Genomic DNA, 22454 nt, shown 5'->3' with positions numbered 1-22454 from the left:
GTTTTAAGTAGCCTTTTTACAAGCTTATTTAGAAATTAAATTTCATTGCAACGCTTTACTAACAGGGGTTACGCTTTTAGTTTTTTTTACCTCTTGGAAATTCTATAATTAAAGCAAGATTCATGGTTTTTTTTCTCTCGTAGCAATAGCTAGGTCCTACAACCCTCCCTCCGCTCCCTTTTAACAGCTATTGCCAAGATAACTCCGAAATGAACCTTGAACCAACGTAAAACCTTAAACTTTCTTGAGGGCCGATAATTTTACCTAGTCATGAATTACTCTAAGGCAATACGAAACTATTCGTACATCTCTGGCAGGATGTATCGTTAAGATATCCAATATAACGGTTCACACAGAACACTTTGGAATCACAAAGATATCCAAAATAACGGTTTACACAGAACACTTTGAAATCACAAAGATATCCAATTAAGTGGTTCACACAGAACACTTTGGAATCACAAAGATATCCAAGAGAGTGATACTCACAGAACACTTTGGAATCACAAAGATATCCAATTGAGTGGTTCACAAAGAACACTTTGTACCTGCAAAAGATTCAAAATAATTGGGTACACGCTTCACACCCATAACTGTGAATCCAAAGTACACTCAGATTTAGATGATTTACTACAAAACTTGAAAAAAATATTACGTTTTAATTTCGAGGCGAACGATAATCTTTCTTAAAAAAAGTAACATTTTTATCCTATATAGTTTTATCTTCTGTGTAACACTGGCCCAACAACCCTCCCTTCGCTCCCTTTTCACAGCTATTGCCAAGACAACTCCGAAATGAACCTTGAACCAACGTAAACCTTAAACTTTCTCGAGGGCCGATAATTTTACCTAGTCATGAATTAATCTTAAGGTAATATGAAACTATTCATATTTCACTATTCATATATCTCTGGCAGGACGTGAAACCATCTGATACGTAACATTAATTTTAGGGTTTGCTACGGGTTCATTTTTTTAGGAATCCGGGCGCTTAACATTCCCTTTAAAATGTCTATACTCTTTCCAAAAGCAGAACATTGACGTCAGTCAAGTTACTGACGAATCTCTCTCTTTTTCTAATCATAGTATCGCTGACCTCGTACCAGCCGTTGTCTTTTCTCACAAAGTTCACATAATGTCCCTCGGCTAACGATTCACCTTTATGAATAATCACCTCTTTAGTTTTAAAAAGCATCTCGTTCATTGTGACTTTTTGATTTTCGAAACTTGATATTTTGGTCGAAATCTTAATTGGTCGACCATCTTTGTAATCGCCACGTGATCATCGTTATTTAAACCTTTCACGGGAAAACTATCCAAACTCTGTTGGTCATTCCTTTTCTTCTTTGGCATTTCCTGCGCCGTCTCGTCACATCTCTCTTCCTCGCCTTCTAAAAGGCTTTTAGATAGAGTAGGTGCACTTCTTTTTTTACCTCGCCTTTGTTTTGACTCGTTATTTTCAATAGAGGCAGATCTGGCCTATATTTTTTGCGAAGCCTGTTATATTCCATAATGGCTCGTCCATCCGCCTTAAGTTTAGTCGGATCGAACTGTAATAGATGGAGTCCGGCTAAAGACGTCACTCTTGATAAAGCAACGTACGCCATGCCGGTTCCGAATAAATTCGGACCTAAATCCATAATGGCGCATTTTAAACTCATGCCTTGGCTTTTGTGTATCGTAATAGCGTACGCCAGGATGACGGGAAACTGGGAGCTCTTAATGTAAATTTTAGCCATGAGCAAAAATTTAACGCTAATTTTCTCAACTAAAAAATCGGAGATATCGTCGTCGTTATTCGGTTCGCGATCTACTCTGAGAAAAATACCAGTAACGTTTCCTTGTTCGTCCTTCTTGAATCCGGTTACGAAACCCATCGTACCATTTACAACGCCTTTTTCAAAACTGATATTCCTTCTGACCATTATTCGGCAGCCAACGCAAAGAAGTAACTTGCTCTCCAAACCGCCCGTTTTGGATGGTTCGTTTTCTGGCCTTTGCAGCCTCCCGAGAATGTTTTTATTCATTTTTTTGTCACAGTCTGCCAGTCTATCCTGACAAGGAATGCTTTCAACTTTCTCGCCGCTTTTTCGCAGCATTTCAAAGTTGAATTTTTCGCACATGGCTAATTTAGGCATCAAACAAGTTGGTTGAAACCCTTCATTGGACAGCTTAATGAAAAGCTCCAAAGCCACCTCGATGTTTTTTCCTCCCTCAACCAATCTAGTTTCTAAGGTTGCTACATCAGCTTCGGAAATATTTCCGATTCTAACTCTGCTTAGAATGTCGCCGTAACTTTGGTCGTTGGCTTGTCTAACATTTTGCGTTAGTTCATCATATTTAAAAAACTTCCAAAGATCACTTCCTCCGATGCAATTGAATCTAAGTCTGGCTTCTTCGGAAGTGATTTTGATAAACGCGGGATTTCCTTGAACCGGAGGCAATTGGAAAAAGTCTCCCAAAACAAGGATAAATACAACTCCACCAAATGGTTGGTTCATTTCCCAAAATTCATTCAGCCTCAAGTGAACGTGAGTCAGTAAAACCGACGAGACCATGGAAATTTCATCAATAATTAACAGTTTTAAATTTCCCAACGCCCATGATCTACCGGCAACATTAGTAATCTGTGTAATGTTACGCCATTAACATTCAACGCTGCCAAACCCGTTGGCGCGGCAATTGCCACGCTAGCAGGATTTTGAAAACGTCGCCTTACGGCGTTGGCGAGAGTGTCGATACGATTTGCCAGTGCCACCAGGTCCCGAAACAAAAAGGCACTTGTTTCCAGATTTTTCTCCCTCTTGGGAGAAGTGATCCATGATGTGATCATAAATTCGCCTTTGATCCGAGTTTAGTAAAGCCACATTTTCAACATCAGTCTTGAAATTCATTTCCATGGCAGCTTCTACATCAGCCATCGCGTGTTCGGTTTCCATAATAATTTCCTTCCCCTGCAGCGCATTTTCATCATCGTCACTTTTAATCTCCGAGACTATAGTTTCTGGCTCTTTCGTTGAAAAGAAACGGAAGGCTTCTAAAAAGAAGCCTTCCGTTTCTTTTCAACTTCTTTGGAAACCGAGAGTTTCTCGTGATATTCTCTCATATCTTTTAACACTGAAAGCGAGTTTTCGAAAGCATCCGCGTTGGTTTCAAACTCGCCAATAGCTCATTTTCGTCACGCCACGGTTTGAAGAGGATAAGTAGAGCGTGACAATACTTTTCTTTCTCCTCTATCGGGTCGTGAATGTAGTGCTCTACTATGTAGGGCTTAATTCTCATTCTCATGAAACCCAGATTGTTTTTCAAATCGATTACATTCGCATTTTTCTTGACACCATCAGAGTGCTTCGCATAATCGTAAAACCGTCCAAATCGCCGCAAACTAATATTTTCCAAGCTGTCGGGACGATTCGGATACTTGTCGTCGACGAACCCTTTTTGGCAAGTGTCCTTGCTTTCGGGGTCAGTTTCCCTCAAACGTTCGAGTTCCTTGTAACCTTTCAAAATTCTCGATCGGTTTTCTTTCAAGTTAGTGTTTATAAATTTAGTGCTGTCCGATTTGTTGTAGAGATCTTGGCCCAACATAAGGTCCATAGCTTCGTATATGCCTACTGACTTAGAAGTCAGTGATTTCAATCTATAGGCAAATAATCTTTTGGACAAACTTTCGTGCCCTAACTCGGCAAACGTTTGGTCCATGTCAGCCCGGTCTCCTTTTGTCACGTACGCCGTGAGATAGTTTGCCACTGTTTCCGATTTGTCAGCGACAAATTGCAAATCCATGTTGGCTTTGGAAGCCAAAAGTAGCGCGGGATTATAATCATTGATTAAAACTTCGTGCTGTTTTCTCGGCAAGTCGTACAGTCGTTTCTGCACCTTTTTCATTTTACGGTGACGAGTAACTGATCTAACGGAATTCATAGTGGCAACGTTTGTTACGTTTCGAGGGAAACCGTAACGACACACTTTCAATCCTTTTTTGGAATTTTTCACCTTCTTATAACAACTGGAGGTGCATTTGTGTGTTTGGAATTTTTTACCAGCCGGTGCAGTTCCGGACTTACCGATGCGCTTGGCATTGAACACGTGACGTGTTTTTGCACGTAATCCAAAATAGTCTCGGTCGAAGAAGTTCCGATCTTTGGAGCGTCCTTGGCCCACAATAGCATGTGGTAGTGAGGTAAACCTCGTGATTGGTATTCAACCCGCCAAAAATGATGTTCTATCATGCCAAGAACTGGATTTTTCTTACACAAAACAAAGTTGTTTAGCAGCGTACGAACTTTTTGTGAAAGTGCAAATTGACGCTAAGTGGGTCGAAATTCAACAATTCAGCCACCGTCTGAATTAATTTTTCTCAAGTGATCCTGCAGTTCCAAATCATCGTATTCGGCCGGATTAAAAGTCAAGAGCCACGTGGGAGGACCAAATTCCCGTATCATCGCCAAAACGCACCTAAGGTAGTAGTCCTTAGTTCCTCGAATATGACCCAAGAATGTGGCTAAATTACTCTCAAGTTCTTTATCGCCGGATTCAACACGACTTAGCAAGTTTTCAACCGCAATTGCTATGGGTTTTTTAACACGAAGAACGTAGTTCAAACTGCTAGAGATCGCCTTCATTTCACATTCTTGATAAGAATGAAACATATAGGCGTAATCTCGTCTAAAAATTGGACTTTTGTTCAAAAGACGAGATAAACGATACTCTGTTTCAGTTAATTTCCCAAATGGTCTATCATCGTGCTTGCCGTAACGACCCTTGGGGAACAAATGAACGAAGCTCAAGTATTCCAAGTTTTTGTCCCAAGTGCTAACTGGCTCGGCTTCGACGCGCTTCATTTGGTAAGCGGTCAATAAATCTTTCGGTGGTTGGACGTTCACCGGATGAATAGAGTAGTGATCGTACAGATCATTGGCTTCACCCTCAGAAAGTTTTCGCAACAAAGCCTCGGGCTGTGTTAAAATTTTGTAGACGTTGCCTGGTGCAAGGCTAGACTGATTTTTATCCAGCTACTGCATGTTCGAAGCGTTTTGGACACGTTGGACGTCGTGAGGACTATCCGCTGGCCCTTCTGTTGGAAGCGCAGCGGAAGCGCGTGTCACCGCATTAGATCCATCGTTAATCAACGCAAGTGGATCTGTTACGCTCAGTAACTCATGGGGAGTCAATGAATTTTCATTTCCATCAATTTCTTGCGTTCCACAAATATATTCCTCGTTTATTGCCGAAATATCAATGTCTTTATACAAAGGATTAATATTTTTCAGCACAGTGAACGCTTTCAACACTTTTTCGAGGCAAACAACTGTTGACAAACCTTTTTGTCCGCAGTGGGAACGCCATTAACCAAGATATGCAGTTCGTGATTTTTGAACAATGTCTTGGGAATCATCTTCAAATTACTCTCCACGGGTATTGGAAGATATATTACTCTTCCCTTTAAAGCTTTAACCGTACCGAACTGCATGTTGGAATTGGTTTTAGTACCTAACCGCACCACAGTGTGGAAGGGCTTCACAAGCTGAATTAAAACTTTCTCAAACATTTTTAAATCAGTGACATCTGGCGGAGGACTGTCAACCAACAAGTTGATCAGGAAGCATCTGATGGGAACTTTTCCCTTTCGTAAATCCGTAGAGCAGTAACGGCATAGAAGCTTGTCTGCCTCTCTAGTTTCTGAATTGTTCATTATCCATCCAGCTCTTAATATCAGATAGGCCTCGTTATCGAAAACAGCACTGTCTACCATTTCTTCTATTGCTCTTAAATCAGACTTTTTGAACAATCTTTGGCAGCAGTCACAGGGAGTGTCATGAAATTCGTTATTATTTAACGCCGCTCGAACGAATTGTGTTTCGTAAAGATTCAAGATTTCGCTTTCATCAAGACTCGGTCTTGGAGCGTTTTCGCTCCCTGTGGACGCGTTGTTTTGCTCGTTATTTACATTTTTTCCTCCTGCGGCAAGGATTTTTCTCAATTCCCCCATGATTTTGGTGAGAGAATCATAATCACCACTTTCAATTTCATTCGAAATCTTTGTTAACGCGTTAAGCAACGCCTTCACGTGATAAATATTATTCAAAATTGTTCTTATTCCCGAATAATGAGGAGCCAGTTCCGCAAAAGGACGTAAATGGCTTTGACAGTCTTGACTATCAGCGCAATAAGCCATGTGTCCCAGGAATGGCATTATTCTCACCACGATCTCAGCACCATCTGGTGTTAGAGTAGACACGTTGGATTTAGACCAATATTTATTTCTTAAATCGCAAACGTCCAAATCTGACTCAAAAATTTTAGTCAGTGATTTTTCATTCGCATTTGCAACCGTATTTATGAAAGTTAGCACTTTCGCAATGGCTCGAACTCGAACATTACAAATATCACTGCACTCCCAATAAACGGTTTTGGGTTTAGTTTCCATAAGACCACTTTCATTGATCACGAAATTTCTTTTCGGATTCTTCTCCTCAGTTTCAACAATGTTGAAAAGGTTCGTAACCACTCCCGAATCATTTACTTGAAAGACTCTCTCAACATCATCAGCTTTGTTGTTATAATTAATGTCAACGAAATTGCCCGTTTCGTCAACGAACAATTCTTTATTGCCATTGATAACACAGTCTCTCAGCACTTTACGAACATGCCCATCAGCATCAAGTTGGATAACTTTGGCATAGCGTAATTCGTGGTCATTTTTCAGTATTTTTCCATTATATCCAATTGGGTAATAGGAGGTTTCATGGAAATAGACCTCATTGTGACTACTGTGAAGCCTTGTACCACCCACTATATGCGTTAAATTGTTCTGATTAACAGACCCAATTTCTTTGATTTTTTTGACAAAATCCTTAAATTCACTAATAGTCCTTGTAAGATGGTAATTGTATGCCGAATATAATTGTCTTTTCAAGTGTAAAATTTTACCCGCTAGCAATTGGCATTTTAGGTTTCGAGAGAGTAACTTTGTATTCCCCTCTTTAGTCAAGCTGTCCAAAGATTTTGTCGCAGAAAATCTTTCAGTGAGCCTTGTCACTAAAAATCGTTTGAAACTTTCACCTATGAATTTCTTGTTTCTCGTCTTAAAAATTCCTTTATTTAGTTTTTTTTGTCGCGAAACCTTTTTTACCCACTGGAAAATGTTTCTTACTAGTCTTTTTGTTTTTTGTCAAACCACTAGTGGCACCACCTGGTGGCATAGATCTCTTATTTTTCTTTGCTCTCTCAATCGGAGATTTGTGGATTGCATACCTTTTTGAATTTCTTTTCTGATAATACTCCTTGCTTTTCAAATAGTATTTCATATCCACAAGTTGTTTAGCTTGCTTTTCTTTCAAAGCTTTACTCTGTTTTAACCAACGTTGTTGGTTTTTTTGTCTCTTAGTTGTTTCTCGAGAAACCATTGTAAATAATATTGAAACCAATTAAATAGTTCATACAAGAGACTTTGGTATCGTAATGATCCAATTAAGTTGTTCTCACAGAAGACTTTGGTATCGTAAAGATTTCCAATATAGTGGTTCACACAGAACACTTTGAAATCACAAAGATATTCGATAGATTGGTTCACACAGAACACTTTGGAATCACAAAGATATCCAATAAAGTGATTCACACAGAACACGTTGGAATCAAAGATATCCAATAGAGTGGTTCACAAAGAACACTTTGTACCTGTGTGCAAAAGATTCAAAATAAATGGGTACACGCTTCACACCCAGAACTGTGAATCCAAAGTACACTCAGATTTAGATGATGTACTACAAAACATAAAAAAAATTACGTTTTGAAATCGTAATACAATGTATGAAACCTGATAAATAGAATACACTCGAGTGCAATGATAAACACTCGAATGAAATACTCAAATTGAAGAACAACACTTGAGTTAAAGTAAATTTAATTAGTACAATTAATGTACCAAAAAAAAAGATAACGAAAGCCTAAATACGTTTCTAAAGTTTAAACAAAAGATTATTCAAACTTACCCTTGACAAAACATACGGCAGAAAAGTAGACTTAAAAGTTGGGTGAACCACGCGGCCACATGATTCAGAGCCAATCTCGTCTCGCGCAAATTTTTCTGCGGTATTTTGTTTTTCTGACTTGGATCCGGGGAAAATAATATCTGAACTGAACTGATTGGCCATCGCCATTCGCCACACCAGCCGCAGTGTTTTCAAAATGGCCGCTACAACGGGGTACGATGTTGTGTTTATCGATATAGCGCAACTGAAGAAATAAAAATTTTAAATGTTGACAAGTTTTATGGTAACACAGTTTAGAATTTATAAATACGCGGATTATAAATAAGACCGAAAACGATGTCTAATAGAGGGAGAACAGGTTTACAAGTGTAAGGACGTCATATTTTACGGCATACAAAGTAGAGACTACAAAGGCTTAACATTCATAGAGATAGCTTTGCGTAAAAACTACAGATCTTCAAGGGGCTCAGGCTCATCAAATAATCTGTCAATGAAGATTAAGCTGGAAATGAAAACACCGTTTGGTAGTTTTACTTCTTATAAATAAATAATGATGGTGTAGAGCCTCTTGAGGGCGTTAGCGCAACTTCTTTGAAGCAACAATGGGGTAAACTCAAAGTGAACAGTGTAACAATTCATGAATCCATACCATTTCAAGAGTTTTGCCATTTTAAAGAAGTGAAGTCTTTGCATAAGGAACCAACAGTTGATCAACAACATACAGTAAGAGAAAAACCTTTAGCGCTGAATGTTCTGCTCTGGCTCTTCATAAAAAGGCTGGATGCGGTGAAACTCCTTCAGCTACCTCAGCACGCATTCTCCATGGAATCAACACGAAATCCTCCAGATTCTTGAATGCACCACCTTCAAAACTCCCAAGTGAATGTACAGTAATGCTAAACCAAAATTGCTCTCCTAAGCTTGATAATAAAACCAAAGTCCTCCAAATCTAAAGCACCCCTCGTAAACATATTAACATTTTTCTTGTTATGTAGAAATTTAGGATTGCACTATATCTATTCACATAAAATAACGGTCTTACCCGACTAATTAGACCATGGGGAGTTCAAATAAAATAGTTAAAAAAATTTTGGCCCGCCACAAGTATTTTTAATTTTTTTTTTTGGAAAATTTCAAAATTGCATGTTTTTACCGTAACTCCTGTATACCGTATTCCGCACTCAGTCTTGTAAAAACGTAGGGGTGGAGACTGCATCTTCGTAACGGGCTCGCGACAGAGATATACCTATGCACGTTTTTAAACCTATAAAAAGAACAAATTTTTGAAAGCCCCCAGTTTTCGGTAATGGATCTAAACTTAATTAATAGCCGATAATTTGGAAAAGGCGCATCATTTTGGCTGAAGGAATTAAATTTTAAAACTCATATTTAGGAAAAGGGGCATAATTTTTGGTGAAGGCACCAAATTCAAAAAGCGATATCTTGGAAAAGGTGGCAACTAGTTACAGCTATAGGGACGTGAATTTTTGGTGATTTGAAATTTTCAAACGAAGTTTTGGCCCAGTTCCGGCGGACGAATATTTTTTGACTATTTTATTTAAACTCCCCGTGGTCTAATTAGTCAGGTAAGACCGTTATTTCATGTGAATAGATATAATGCAGTTGTACCTAGAAGTTTACAACTCTGTCTAACCACTACACTGAAAACAATGATGAACTAAAATTTTTTACTGATTTCTCCAATAACATAAAGGGGGGAATCCACATTTCTGTGACAAAAGAACTTGCCAAGAGTCTATGCTCTGAAAGAATTAAGCAAGGGAAAGAAGAAAAAGATCATAAGAAGATGATCGAGAGATGCGAAAGATTCTCCTGGTCAATGTGCTACGCAATATATACATGCACTACATTGTTATGGAAATAAGGTGTCCCATGAAATGAGACACCCTTTCAATCGCTGAGTTAAACAAAAAGTGGAAGGAGAAAATTATGTTTTGAAGAAAAAACATAAATATTACGGACAGATTCAGCCAGGGATGGCAGTTTTAAATTTTGAACAATGTCACTTAGCCACTTTTAGAAAAAAAGCGCTGACATACTAGTCACTGTAGTGAAAAGGACAAAGATTTTGTTTTGAAATTAGTTAAAACAATTTTATATTATTTTATTGATACCGAAATTAGTGGGAAAAAATTGTAAAACTGTTCACAATTGAAATAATTTTTTAAAAGCCAAATGTCCATTTTATTAAAATCTAACTTCATCAAATATTTGTGATGACAAGTTTACAATGACAGCTGCGATTAAAAACATAGGGTTAATGAAAGACGTCATCTCCCAATCCAGTTTTTCATTAAAGATTGAAAAAAGTTTTAATCTTTGTATTGCTCTCTCTACGTGCACTCTTGCTTTTGCTATTTTCAAGTTTTCGAGTGATTTTGTTTCCGTAAACTGTTTAGATTTTTCCAGAAATGTTGGGATAAAAATTTGGATTCCTTTTTGTAAACATTCGGTATCTATTCTGAATCCCTTATCTGGTATGTTCCCATTTTCCCCAATCCCATAATCCGCAAAAGGACTGTTTCGTCCAAAAGATTTTTTATCCCGTTTCGCCCAAGCCCGGAAGTTGAGATCTAATTTTAGCCTATAGAAATAAAAAAGACCTAGAAAAAATTAGCCTTGTTTAAAAAATTAGAGAAATAATAAGATATTTTTTAATCGTGTATAAAACGAGTGTTGTTAATTAAAATCCCTCATTCGGAAAATGGAAACTGAGTGGGTTAAAACGACAAAAGGAAAACCTGCACCCATTGTGCGCGGACAACCGTTAATGATTAAAAACCGCGTTAAAGATCGCACGTACTGGCGATGTCCGGTCGGTGATTGTAAAGTTACGGCAGCCACTGTTGGTAAATCGATCATATATGTTAACAAGGAACACAACCATCCTCTTGATCGATCCGCGGTGATTAAAAAACGAGTAATAGGGGTCATGAAGGAGCGAGTGGTAGCGAGGCCTTTGGATTCTATTGGTAAAGTGAGTACGCAGGACATTAGGTTGGGTTAGGTTGGATTGTAATCATTCAGTTAACTTTCATTGCGTTACTTTAGATACACAGTGAAATACGCTCCGAGTTTATTAAAGCAGTGGAAGGCACGGAGCAAGAGGATATTGTAAGGGAAGCTATTCCTTCCCTTTACCAGTCAAAGTCTTCCCTGTACCGTAAAAGAGATTTGTCACATCCACGTAACCCAGCTTCTCGTCAAGAGATTGATTTATCCGGACCATGGACTCGCACAAATTCAGATCAAAACTTCCTTCTTTTCAATGATGGATCTGTTGAAAAGATTCTGATTTTTGGAACCGATAGAATGCTAAAAAGGATATGTTCCGCAACACGAATATGTATGGATGGGACTTTTAAAGCGGCAACAGCTCTTTTCTACCAATTGTACACTATTCATTGCCAAGTGGAGAAGAAAGTACTACCGCAACTGTTCATTCTTCTACCAGGTAAGAGACGGGAAACCTACGATCGAATGTTTGATGGAATTATAAAAATTGCCAATAATCGTGGTTTAACCTTTAACCCTCCAGAAATCATGATTGACTATGAACAAGGAATGGTCGCTTCAATTGAGGGCAAGTTTACTCAATCCCGCGTACGAGGATGCTTCTTTCATTACGCTCAATGTATCTGGCGTCAAGTGCAGACACGAGGTTATGCTGGAATCTACAGCAATAACGTGGAATTCGAGAAATCCATTCGAAGAATGATCGCTTTGGCGATAGTTCCGGAAAATCTAATTGATGAACTGTGGCTTTACATTGAAAGCCAAGCACCTGACCTTCCTGAATACAGAGACATCGCGGACTACTTCGTGGAAACTTGGTTATCAGAACGTTCATCTCGTTTTCGGAGGTCTATGTGGAACCACGGTGATAACATGGATGCTCGCACAAATAATGATACGGAAGGCACTCACAACAAGTGGAATAGGATCCTGAAAGCTCCGCATCCTAACATATTTGTACTCATTAATTTCATGAAGGACGAAGAACAGAAGCTAGAAATTGACATCGACTCGATGGGCCGACTTCATCCTGTGCGACCATACGCCAAAAAATATCAAATTTTGGAGAAGAAGCGTATCGAATTACGCTCTCAGCTTGATAAGGGATTAAAAACGCCAGAGCAATTTCTTGAGAGCATAAAATGGGGATTTAAATTGATGTAATATTTTGTTTTTTGAAACTATTAAAAATTTATGATAGAAAAAGTTTCTGTTTTGGGAGAAAAATGTTTTGGGACAAATGGGTTTGGGAGAAATGGGAATTGGGGAAACTGTTTTTGGGTGAAATGGGGGAGAACCCCTTATCTACCATGCATGCGTCAACATATGGTGTTAACTTGTCCAATACTTTACTGTGCAAAGTGATAAATTTGTCAGATGCTCTTCCTCCATAAGTACTACTCAAAAATGTAATCAAACCAGCAGGAGAAACGCCGACCAAAACTTTAACAGTGTGATTACCTTTGTTATAAGAATTAGACAAGATTCTACATTCAGGTTTCTCTATTGAAATTTTGGTACATCCCAATACCACCACAGTTTTTTCAAAGTCTTTAAAACATTGGGGCATGCTATTAATAATTTCTTTCTTTGAGGGCCATTTGATTGCACATTTAAAAACACCCGCCACAATAAACACTGTTTGTTTAAAGTATCTGCGGCTAATGGTATCAGACATATTAAACATAGTAGAAAGAACCCCGTACGTCAAGTTCAGTTTAATTTTCATTAAAACTAGAAGAGAAAGTCTGTCCATTGGGATTTGAGCTTTGAAATTTATTAACATTGTCATAGATTCCATAACGGAGTAAAATAATTTTAAAGTGGAGATACCAGTCATACGGCTTAAATCCTTCTCAGTTTTAACTGAATTCATAATACTAAAGGATTTATAAAAGTAGATGTTTCCTTGCACTGAAACATCTCTTCTTTCTGTAAGGGCTCACAGACCTCAGTTTCGGGAGCATTCAAACCAAATTCAATATTTGCATGTTTGACAGTGGATTCTGGGGCACCTTGTAGTTCTCTTTCTGAACTCGACTCCCTATAAGTTGAAGGTTCTGCATCACTTTTAAATTGTATTTGTCGATTATCAGCCCTTATCTTTCTTCCATTAACTTTCTTTCTGGTATCTTCGGAAATAATTTCGTCATCGGTCAATATAGGCAAACATTGTGAAGGGTAAGTTCCAAGCTTTAGTTTCCTTTTCCCTGTTGGCAAATCTCAAGTAACAAGTACATTAAATCCTGGTCTTAAATTCTTATTACTTAAAAAACGAAATTACCTGGAAAAAAGTAATCAGTCTTCTTGAAATGAAAACTGCATACAACCATGTGATTTGAAATATCTTTTCCAATTTTTAGGACGCGTTGCCATTCTTTACGCCACTTGATTTCGTTTGGGAAACTATGCATACTTAGGCAAAATTAGCCCATACTTAACCCTGGGATATTTAGTTTTAACCTAGAATTACGTTGTGGGACACAACAATACTTTTTGCTTGGCGCCATGTTATGATCCTCCTCCTATGATAACTTAAGTCTCGCCACTCGCCCAGGAGCCTGAGGAAAACTTACTCCGTTAGAACAGTTACCAAAATTACCACTAGGTGGCGCGTCACTTTTTCGCCATAGCCAATAGGATCTCATTGGCGATAGCCAATAGCTAAAGGTCATTTTAAGCCTAATTTTCAAACTTGAAGTCTCTTCAACTGTTCAACTGAAAGTAAGTTCTTAAATATAATAATTAAATGTCATAATTTGCTATTTTTTTAAGCTTTGGCGTAAAATTAGAATTTGCAACACTTAATTTTGTTGCCAAGTTTAAAAATATATGGAAAATAATGATATTTTTATGTTGTTTAAAATAAATAATTTATCGTTTATTGATTTAGGCTTAGAAAAATGGAAAACGTTGTTAACCATTTTAACAAGGGATGCCTTGTTAGTTTTTATGGTGGAGGACGTGGAGGAACGGGAGGAGGTGGGCGTAGAGGCGGAAGTACTGGTGGAAAAAAGGAAAAAGAATATGCTATATCTGCAGAAAACCGGGGCATATTGCCAATAATTGCCGAAATAAGGAAGGTAGGACAAGAAAATAATTTTATAAATTTACCTGGGTCTTTAAATGAACAAAAACATCCTTATAAGTTATAATTTAAAACTATTTATAGAAAACGTTGCCATAAATTTTCAAATTCAAACTGCCTTAATGTATTTTACTATTTTTCGACATTTTGGCATATTATTTCCTTGCGTTTCTAGGCACTGAACTTATCTTTTACTATTTCGCGTCTTTCCCTACAATCACAATTGTTATTTTTATTGGTCTAAGCAAGGATAAAGAATGCGCGTGAGAAAATCTGTTTTCACGCTATATGATAGGCAACTCCCTATCTCGGACGACAGCTTATTCTTTATATACTCTGTTACAACATCGGTTGTCAGCACGCGCAAACCTAGATTTGTACGTGCTGTCAAGAGACCAAAAACTTCAGGATCTTCAGGATTTGAAATATCCGCGAGTTTTTTAGCCCAGTGCACGGACCTCTAGGCCTTAGTTTCAAATACAGTCTATAACATGTATTTAAAACTAAGGCCTAGATGTCCGGGCACTCGAGCAAATAAAACTCGCGGATAATTAAAATCCTGAAAATCCTTTTCTATGTCTCTTGTCATAGCTTGATTACATAGAGACCTAGCGCAGAGAAATTTCCCCGCTGGCATTCTTTATCCATGGTAAACTTGTTAGACCTGTGTGATTTCGGTGATCTCTGACTTTTACCAGACTTAATTTTAATGCTTAAGATTTACTGACTTTTCTAAGACTGTTAAATTCTTAAAATTTCCTGACTTAGTTTAAATCATTATATTTCCCCCAGTTTTTCGCAATTTTAGTGTAGTTTTCAGCAATGTTATATACTGGGGTTTAGGAAAGTAATCTAGGGTCATGTTAATTAAGTTATATTTTTTAAAAAGTAGACGAAAAAAAGCCTGAGGGCGACGGAAAAAAATTGAGGGAAAAATGGAGGAAAAAATGGACGAAACCTCCGTCCAGGAGCAACCCTCCACCGAGGAAGAACACTCCGTCTAGGAGAGCGTAAAATAATAAAAAATATTTTAATGTAAGTCACGTTAAATTTATTAACTTGAATACAATTTCAGTTTTATTTCAAGAAAAATGATGTTGAGATTATGTTTTTCGTAGGTTCAAAAATAAACTGGTTTCCTGTTTTGTTTTTTATTAATTCTTTTTTTTTCATGTTTTTATTTTAATTTGTTTTTTTCCCGTTTTTTAAACATCTTTAAAAATTAAAGAAATTAGAAAACATTACTTGAATTTTATTGAATTTGAAACTTTAAAATCCGCTTTCATATTTACCTCCGCTAATTTCAGAGACTTTAGGTAGAATTCATAAACATTTCAGAAACTTTGACTTCTTTGAGAAGGCTTACTTGCAAAACCACTAAATTTTTTTTTAATTTGTTTTTTTTTTTCGTTTTTAAAACATCTTTAAAAATAAAAGTAATTAGAAAACATTACTAGAATTTTATTGAATTTGAAACTCTAAAATCCGCTTTCATATTTACCTCCGCTAATTTCAGTAACTTTAGGTAGAATTCATAAACATTTCAGAAACTTTGACTTCTTTGAGAAGGCTTACTTGCAAAACCACTGAACAGTATTTTGCATATTTAACATAATATCATTTAATTAAACATCGTGTTATAATCGACTTTAAAGAACTCGGCCTCAAAATTGCGGGAGCTACGTTGGTATGTCAAAACTAAGAAAACATGTTAGAGATTGAATGAACAGCAATGGCTTTAACTTTAATGTAGAATTTGAATTTAAATAAGGCGAATGTTAAATGTTATTAAATGAAAGAATTTGTACAGTTCGGTTTGTCATAATTTCCATTGAAAAGTTATGTCCAACGTTTAGTCAGCGGAGCGGAGCTGGAGGTTTAAACATTAAGGTGTAAAATTTACCTCTACAATGTGTCCCAGCTGTCACAAATAACACTGTAGTAATTGATTGATCTACGAGTAAGATAAATAATTAATTTGTTTATAATTTATTTGAACCTACCGACAGTAATCGTAATGTCTGGTTTTTGAAATTACCAAAGTTGATGTTGCCGAAATCCCAATGCCTATACATTATTGCCTAATCATAACGCTATTTTGACCGAGGCTTAGCGAAGTTGCTTAATAATAAAAATACTCTGGTGATTTTAAAGTTTGAAAATAATTATAGTAACAGCTCTTTTCTACCAATTGTACACTATTCATTGCCAAGTGGAGAAGAAAGTACTACCGCAACTGTTCATTCTTCTACCAGGTAAGAGACGGGAAACCTACGATCGAATGTTTGATGGAATTATAAAAATTGCCAATAATCGTGGTTTAACCTTTAACCCTCCAGAAATCATGATTGACTATGAACAAGGAATGGTCGCTTCAATTGAGGGCAAGTTTACTCAATCCCGCGTACGAGGATGCTTCTTTCATTACGCTCAATGTATCTGGCGTCAAGTGCAGACACGAGGTTATGCTGGAATCTACAGCAATAACGTGGAATTCGAGAAATCCATTCGAAGAATGATCGCTTTGGCGATAGTTCCGGAAAATCTAATTGATGAACTGTGGCTTTACATTGAAAGCCAAGCACCTGACCTTCCTGAATACAGAGACATCGCGGACTACTTCGTGGAAACTTGGTTATCAGAACGTTCATCTCGTTTTCGGAGGTCTATGTGGAACCACGGTGATAACATGGATGCTCGCACAAATAATGATACGGAAGGCACTCACAACAAGTGGAATAGGATCCTGAAAGCTCCGCATCCTAACATATTTGTACTCATTAATTTCATGAAGGACGAAGAACAGAAGCTAGAAATTGACATCGACTCGATGGGCCGACTTCATCCTGTGCGACCATACGCCAAAAAATATCAAATTTTGGAGAAGAAGCGTATCGAATTACGCTCTCAGCTTGATAAGGGATTAAAAACGCCAGAGCAATTTCTTGAGAGCATAAAATGGGGATTTAAATTGATGTAATATTTTGTTTTTTGAAACTATTAAAAATTTATGATAGAAAAAGTTTCTGTTTTGGGAGAAAAATGTTTTGGGACAAATGGGTTTGGGAGAAATGGGAATTGGGGAAACTGTTTTTGGGTGAAATGGGGGAGAACCCCTTATCTACCATGCATGCGTCAACATATGGTGTTAACTTGTCCAATACTTTACTGTGCAAAGTGATAAATTTGTCAGATGCTCTTCCTCCATAAGTACTACTCAAAAATGTAATCAAACCAGCAGGAGAAACGCCGACCAAAACTTTAACAGTGTGATTACCTTTGTTATAAGAATTAGACAAGATTCTACATTCAGGTTTCTCTATTGAAATTTTGGTACATCCCAATACCACCACAGTTTTTTCAAAGTCTTTAAAACATTGGGGCATGCTATTAATAATTTCTTTCTTTGAGGGCCATTTGATTGCACATTTAAAAACACCCGCCACAATAAACACTGTTTGTTTAAAGTATCTGCGGCTAATGGTATCAGACATATTAAACATAGTAGAAAGAACCCCGTACGTCAAGTTCAGTTTAATTTTCATTAAAACTAGAAGAGAAAGTCTGTCCATTGGGATTTGAGCTTTGAAATTTATTAACATTGTCATAGATTCCATAACGGAGTAAAATAATTTTAAAGTGGAGATACCAGTCATACGGCTTAAATCCTTCTCAGTTTTAACTGAATTCATAATACTAAAGGATTTATAAAAGTAGATGTTTCCTTGCACTGAAACATCTCTTCTTTCTGTAAGGGCTCACAGACCTCAGTTTCGGGAGCATTCAAACCAAATTCAATATTTGCATGTTTGACAGTGGATTCTGGGGCACCTTGTAGTTCTCTTTCTGAACTCGACTCCCTATAAGTTGAAGGTTCTGCATCACTTTTAAATTGTATTTGTCGATTATCAGCCCTTATCTTTCTTCCATTAACTTTCTTTCTGGTATCTTCGGAAATAATTTCGTCATCGGTCAATATAGGCAAACATTGTGAAGGGTAAGTTCCAAGCTTTAGTTTCCTTTTCCCTGTTGGCAAATCTCAAGTAACAAGTACATTAAATCCTGGTCTTAAATTCTTATTACTTAAAAAACGAAATTACCTGGAAAAAAGTAATCAGTCTTCTTGAAATGAAAACTGCATACAACCATGTGATTTGAAATATCTTTTCCAATTTTTAGGACGCGTTGCCATTCTTTACGCCACTTGATTTCGTTTGGGAAACTATGCATACTTAGGCAAAATTAGCCCATACTTAACCCTGGGATATTTAGTTTTAACCTAGAATTACGTTGTGGGACACAACAATACTTTTTGCTTGGCGCCATGTTATGATCCTCCTCCTATGATAACTTAAGTCTCGCCACTCGCCCAGGAGCCTGAGGAAAACTTACTCCGTTAGAACAGTTACCAAAATTACCACTAGGTGGCGCGTCACTTTTTCGCCATAGCCAATAGGATCTCATTGGCGATAGCCAATAGCTAAAGGTCATTTTAAGCCTAATTTTCAAACTTGAAGTCTCTTCAACTGTTCAACTGAAAGTAAGTTCTTAAATATAATAATTAAATGTCATAATTTGCTATTTTTTTAAGCTTTGGCGTAAAATTAGAATTTGCAACACTTAATTTTGTTGCCAAGTTTAAAAATATATGGAAAATAATGATATTTTTATGTTGTTTAAAATAAATAATTTATCGTTTATTGATTTAGGCTTAGAAAAATGGAAAACGTTGTTAACCATTTTAACAAGGGATGCCTTGTTAGTTTTTATGGTGGAGGACGTGGAGGAACGGGAGGAGGTGGGCGTAGAGGCGGAAGTACTGGTGGAAAAAAGGAAAAAGAATATGCTATATCTGCAGAAAACCGGGGCATATTGCCAATAATTGCCGAAATAAGGAAGGTAGGACAAGAAAATAATTTTATAAATTTACCTGGGTCTTTAAATGAACAAAAACATCCTTATAAGTTATAATTTAAAACTATTTATAGAAAACGTTGCCATAAATTTTCAAATTCAAACTGCCTTAATGTATTTTACTATTTTTCGACATTTTGGCATATTATTTCCTTGCGTTTCTAGGCACTGAACTTATCTTTTACTATTTCGCGTCTTTCCCTACAATCACAATTGTTATTTTTATTGGTCTAAGCAAGGATAAAGAATGCGCGTGAGAAAATCTGTTTTCACGCTATATGATAGGCAACTCCCTATCTCGGACGACAGCTTATTCTTTATATACTCTGTTACAACATCGGTTGTCAGCACGCGCAAACCTAGATTTGTACGTGCTGTCAAGAGACCAAAAACTTCAGGATCTTCAGGATTTGAAATATCCGCGAGTTTTTTAGCCCAGTGCACGGACCTCTAGGCCTTAGTTTCAAATACAGTCTATAACATGTATTTAAAACTAAGGCCTAGATGTCCGGGCACTCGAGCAAATAAAACTCGCGGATAATTAAAATCCTGAAAATCCTTTTCTATGTCTCTTGTCATAGCTTGATTACATAGAGACCTAGCGCAGAGAAATTTCCCCGCTGGCATTCTTTATCCATGGTAAACTTGTTAGACCTGTGTGATTTCGGTGATCTCTGACTTTTACCAGACTTAATTTTAATGCTTAAGATTTACTGACTTTTCTAAGACTGTTAAATTCTTAAAATTTCCTGACTTAGTTTAAATCATTATATTTCCCCCAGTTTTTCGCAATTTTAGTGTAGTTTTCAGCAATGTTATATACTGGGGTTTAGGAAAGTAATCTAGGGTCATGTTAATTAAGTTATATTTTTTAAAAAGTAGACGAAAAAAAGCCTGAGGGCGACGGAAAAAAATTGAGGGAAAAATGGAGGAAAAAATGGACGAAACCTCCGTCCAGGAGCAACCCTCCACCGAGGAAGAACACTCCGTCTAGGAGAGCGTAAAATAATAAAAAATATTTTAATGTAAGTCACGTTAAATTTATTAACTTGAATACAATTTCAGTTTTATTTCAAGAAAAATGATGTTGAGATTATGTTTTTCGTAGGTTCAAAAATAAACTGGTTTCCTGTTTTGTTTTTTATTAATTCTTTTTTTTTCATGTTTTTATTTTAATTTGTTTTTTTCCCGTTTTTTAAACATCTTTAAAAATTAAAGAAATTAGAAAACATTACTTGAATTTTATTGAATTTGAAACTTTAAAATCCGCTTTCATATTTACCTCCGCTAATTTCAGAGACTTTAGGTAGAATTCATAAACATTTCAGAAACTTTGACTTCTTTGAGAAGGCTTACTTGCAAAACCACTAAATTTTTTTTTAATTTGTTTTTTTTTTTCGTTTTTAAAACATCTTTAAAAATAAAAGTAATTAGAAAACATTACTAGAATTTTATTGAATTTGAAACTCTAAAATCCGCTTTCATATTTACCTCCGCTAATTTCAGTAACTTTAGGTAGAATTCATAAACATTTCAGAAACTTTGACTTCTTTGAGAAGGCTTACTTGCAAAACCACTGAACAGTATTTTGCATATTTAACATAATATCATTTAATTAAACATCGTGTTATAATCGACTTTAAAGAACTCGGCCTCAAAATTGCGGGAGCTACGTTGGTATGTCAAAACTAAGAAAACATGTTAGAGATTGAATGAACAGCAATGGCTTTAACTTTAATGTAGAATTTGAATTTAAATAAGGCGAATGTTAAATGTTATTAAATGAAAGAATTTGTACAGTTCGGTTTGTCATAATTTCCATTGAAAAGTTATGTCCAACGTTTAGTCAGCGGAGCGGAGCTGGAGGTTTAAACATTAAGGTGTAAAATTTACCTCTACAATGTGTCCCAGCTGTCACAAATAACACTGTAGTAATTGATTGATCTACGAGTAAGATAAATAATTAATTTGTTTATAATTTATTTGAACCTACCGACAGTAATCGTAATGTCTGGTTTTTGAAATTACCAAAGTTGATGTTGCCGAAATCCCAATGCCTATACATTATTGCCTAATCATAACGCTATTTTGACCGAGGCTTAGCGAAGTTGCTTAATAATAAAAATACTCTGGTGATTTTAAAGTTTGAAAATAATTATAGTAAATTCCAATGATGTTTTTGTTACAAAAACAATAAAAATCAGACCTAATTAGCCTCCATTTTAATTCCAATTAAAAAAAACTTTGGTTTTAAGCGCTTAAAGGCGCGGGTGATCTAACGCCATGTTTTTCTTGCTTAAGTCCCCCTAACGGTGTGAATCACGACAAAAACGCCTTAAGTCTTGGTAAGTCCAACATAAAAAATTACGAGTAAATTGCGTGTCTCTATCAGTGATAAAACGCCGTAATTCCAATACCCAAAACAACGTAAGTCAAAGTATGTGTTAATAATGATTAAAACCAATACTTAAACTTAATTGATGTTTATGAAACTTGAAAAGTAGGTACATTGAAGTATTATCTTTCATTTAAGATGGTTCCCAAACGTAACGAGTGAATAGTTTTCCTTATATGCCTTCGGAAAAAATATTCTTTTTAATAAAATTCCCATGTTATGTCTATGGAAAAATATAGTATCTTTCGCCAAATGTCGGATTAATTTTATGGATTCTAAAACCACCCTTAGCAACTTCATTCTTTATAGAATTAACTATTAGATGGATCTCTTTGAAATTTTAACCACAAAATTAGGGCCCAAATTTTAGTCCACTTGCAAAATTTCAAAGCAGCAAACACAATACGAAAAATGTTACGGCCAATAAAAAAACCCTCCTTAAGCATTAGAGGCACTATCAAGTCTTATCTAAGAGAGCGACCGCTCTCCTAGAATTCTAATCCAAATTTTAATATTCAACATAATATTCAATCTTATTCATAAATTTTCACACACTTTTTAAGGGTCAAAATAAACATTTAAACAAAAATCAACAAGTTGGGAAAACCAAAATATTACCTCTCCGTGTCGAGAAGATTATATAAACTTAAGTATCCAATGAAAACGTCGACCTTTTTGCCCTCATCCTTTCCCGTGCTTTGCGCTTCCGCATTTCATCCTTACTCTCAACATTATCTTCCTCTATTTTACATACAAAAATCAAATACTCACAAAAAGAAGCGGCAAAAACCTGCTGGCTCTTTACAACCACTTAATTTGACTTAATATCCAACTTCCAAACACAAATATTTTCTGGTAGATAAATTAACAACCTACAAGCAAAGAAAAATTCTCAAGAATGGCTCCCGCAAATTTAATAGGTCTATTTTCAACTAGGTGGGCGTATCTGATTAGATTTAAAATACATATTTTTGAAATTTTTGCTCTGGCTGTTATCAACACCTAGATGATTTTCAGTGAAACAAAC

General features: G+C 36.4%; 1 protein-coding gene across 1 annotated transcript; it reads left to right on the top strand.

The window, feature by feature from the left end:
• Positions 1-16399: 16399 nt before the first annotated feature.
• On the top strand, positions 16400-17098 carry LOC149685497 (uncharacterized). Its single transcript, XM_089871036.1, has one exon. The coding sequence runs from the start codon at positions 16400-16402 to the stop codon at positions 17096-17098; it is 699 nt and encodes a 232-aa protein (XP_089727162.1).
• Positions 17099-22454: the final 5356 nt, after the last annotated feature.

The sequence above is a fragment of the Phalangium opilio genome, unplaced genomic scaffold (genome assembly GCF_054372755.1).
Source record: "Phalangium opilio isolate 3A_F unplaced genomic scaffold, DU_Popi_V2 ptg000032l_1, whole genome shotgun sequence".
Classification (NCBI taxonomy): Eukaryota; Metazoa; Arthropoda; class Arachnida; order Opiliones; family Phalangiidae; genus Phalangium; species Phalangium opilio.
The sequence above is the reverse complement of the archived record's forward strand: the minus strand, read 5'-3'. Positions and strand labels throughout refer to the sequence as shown.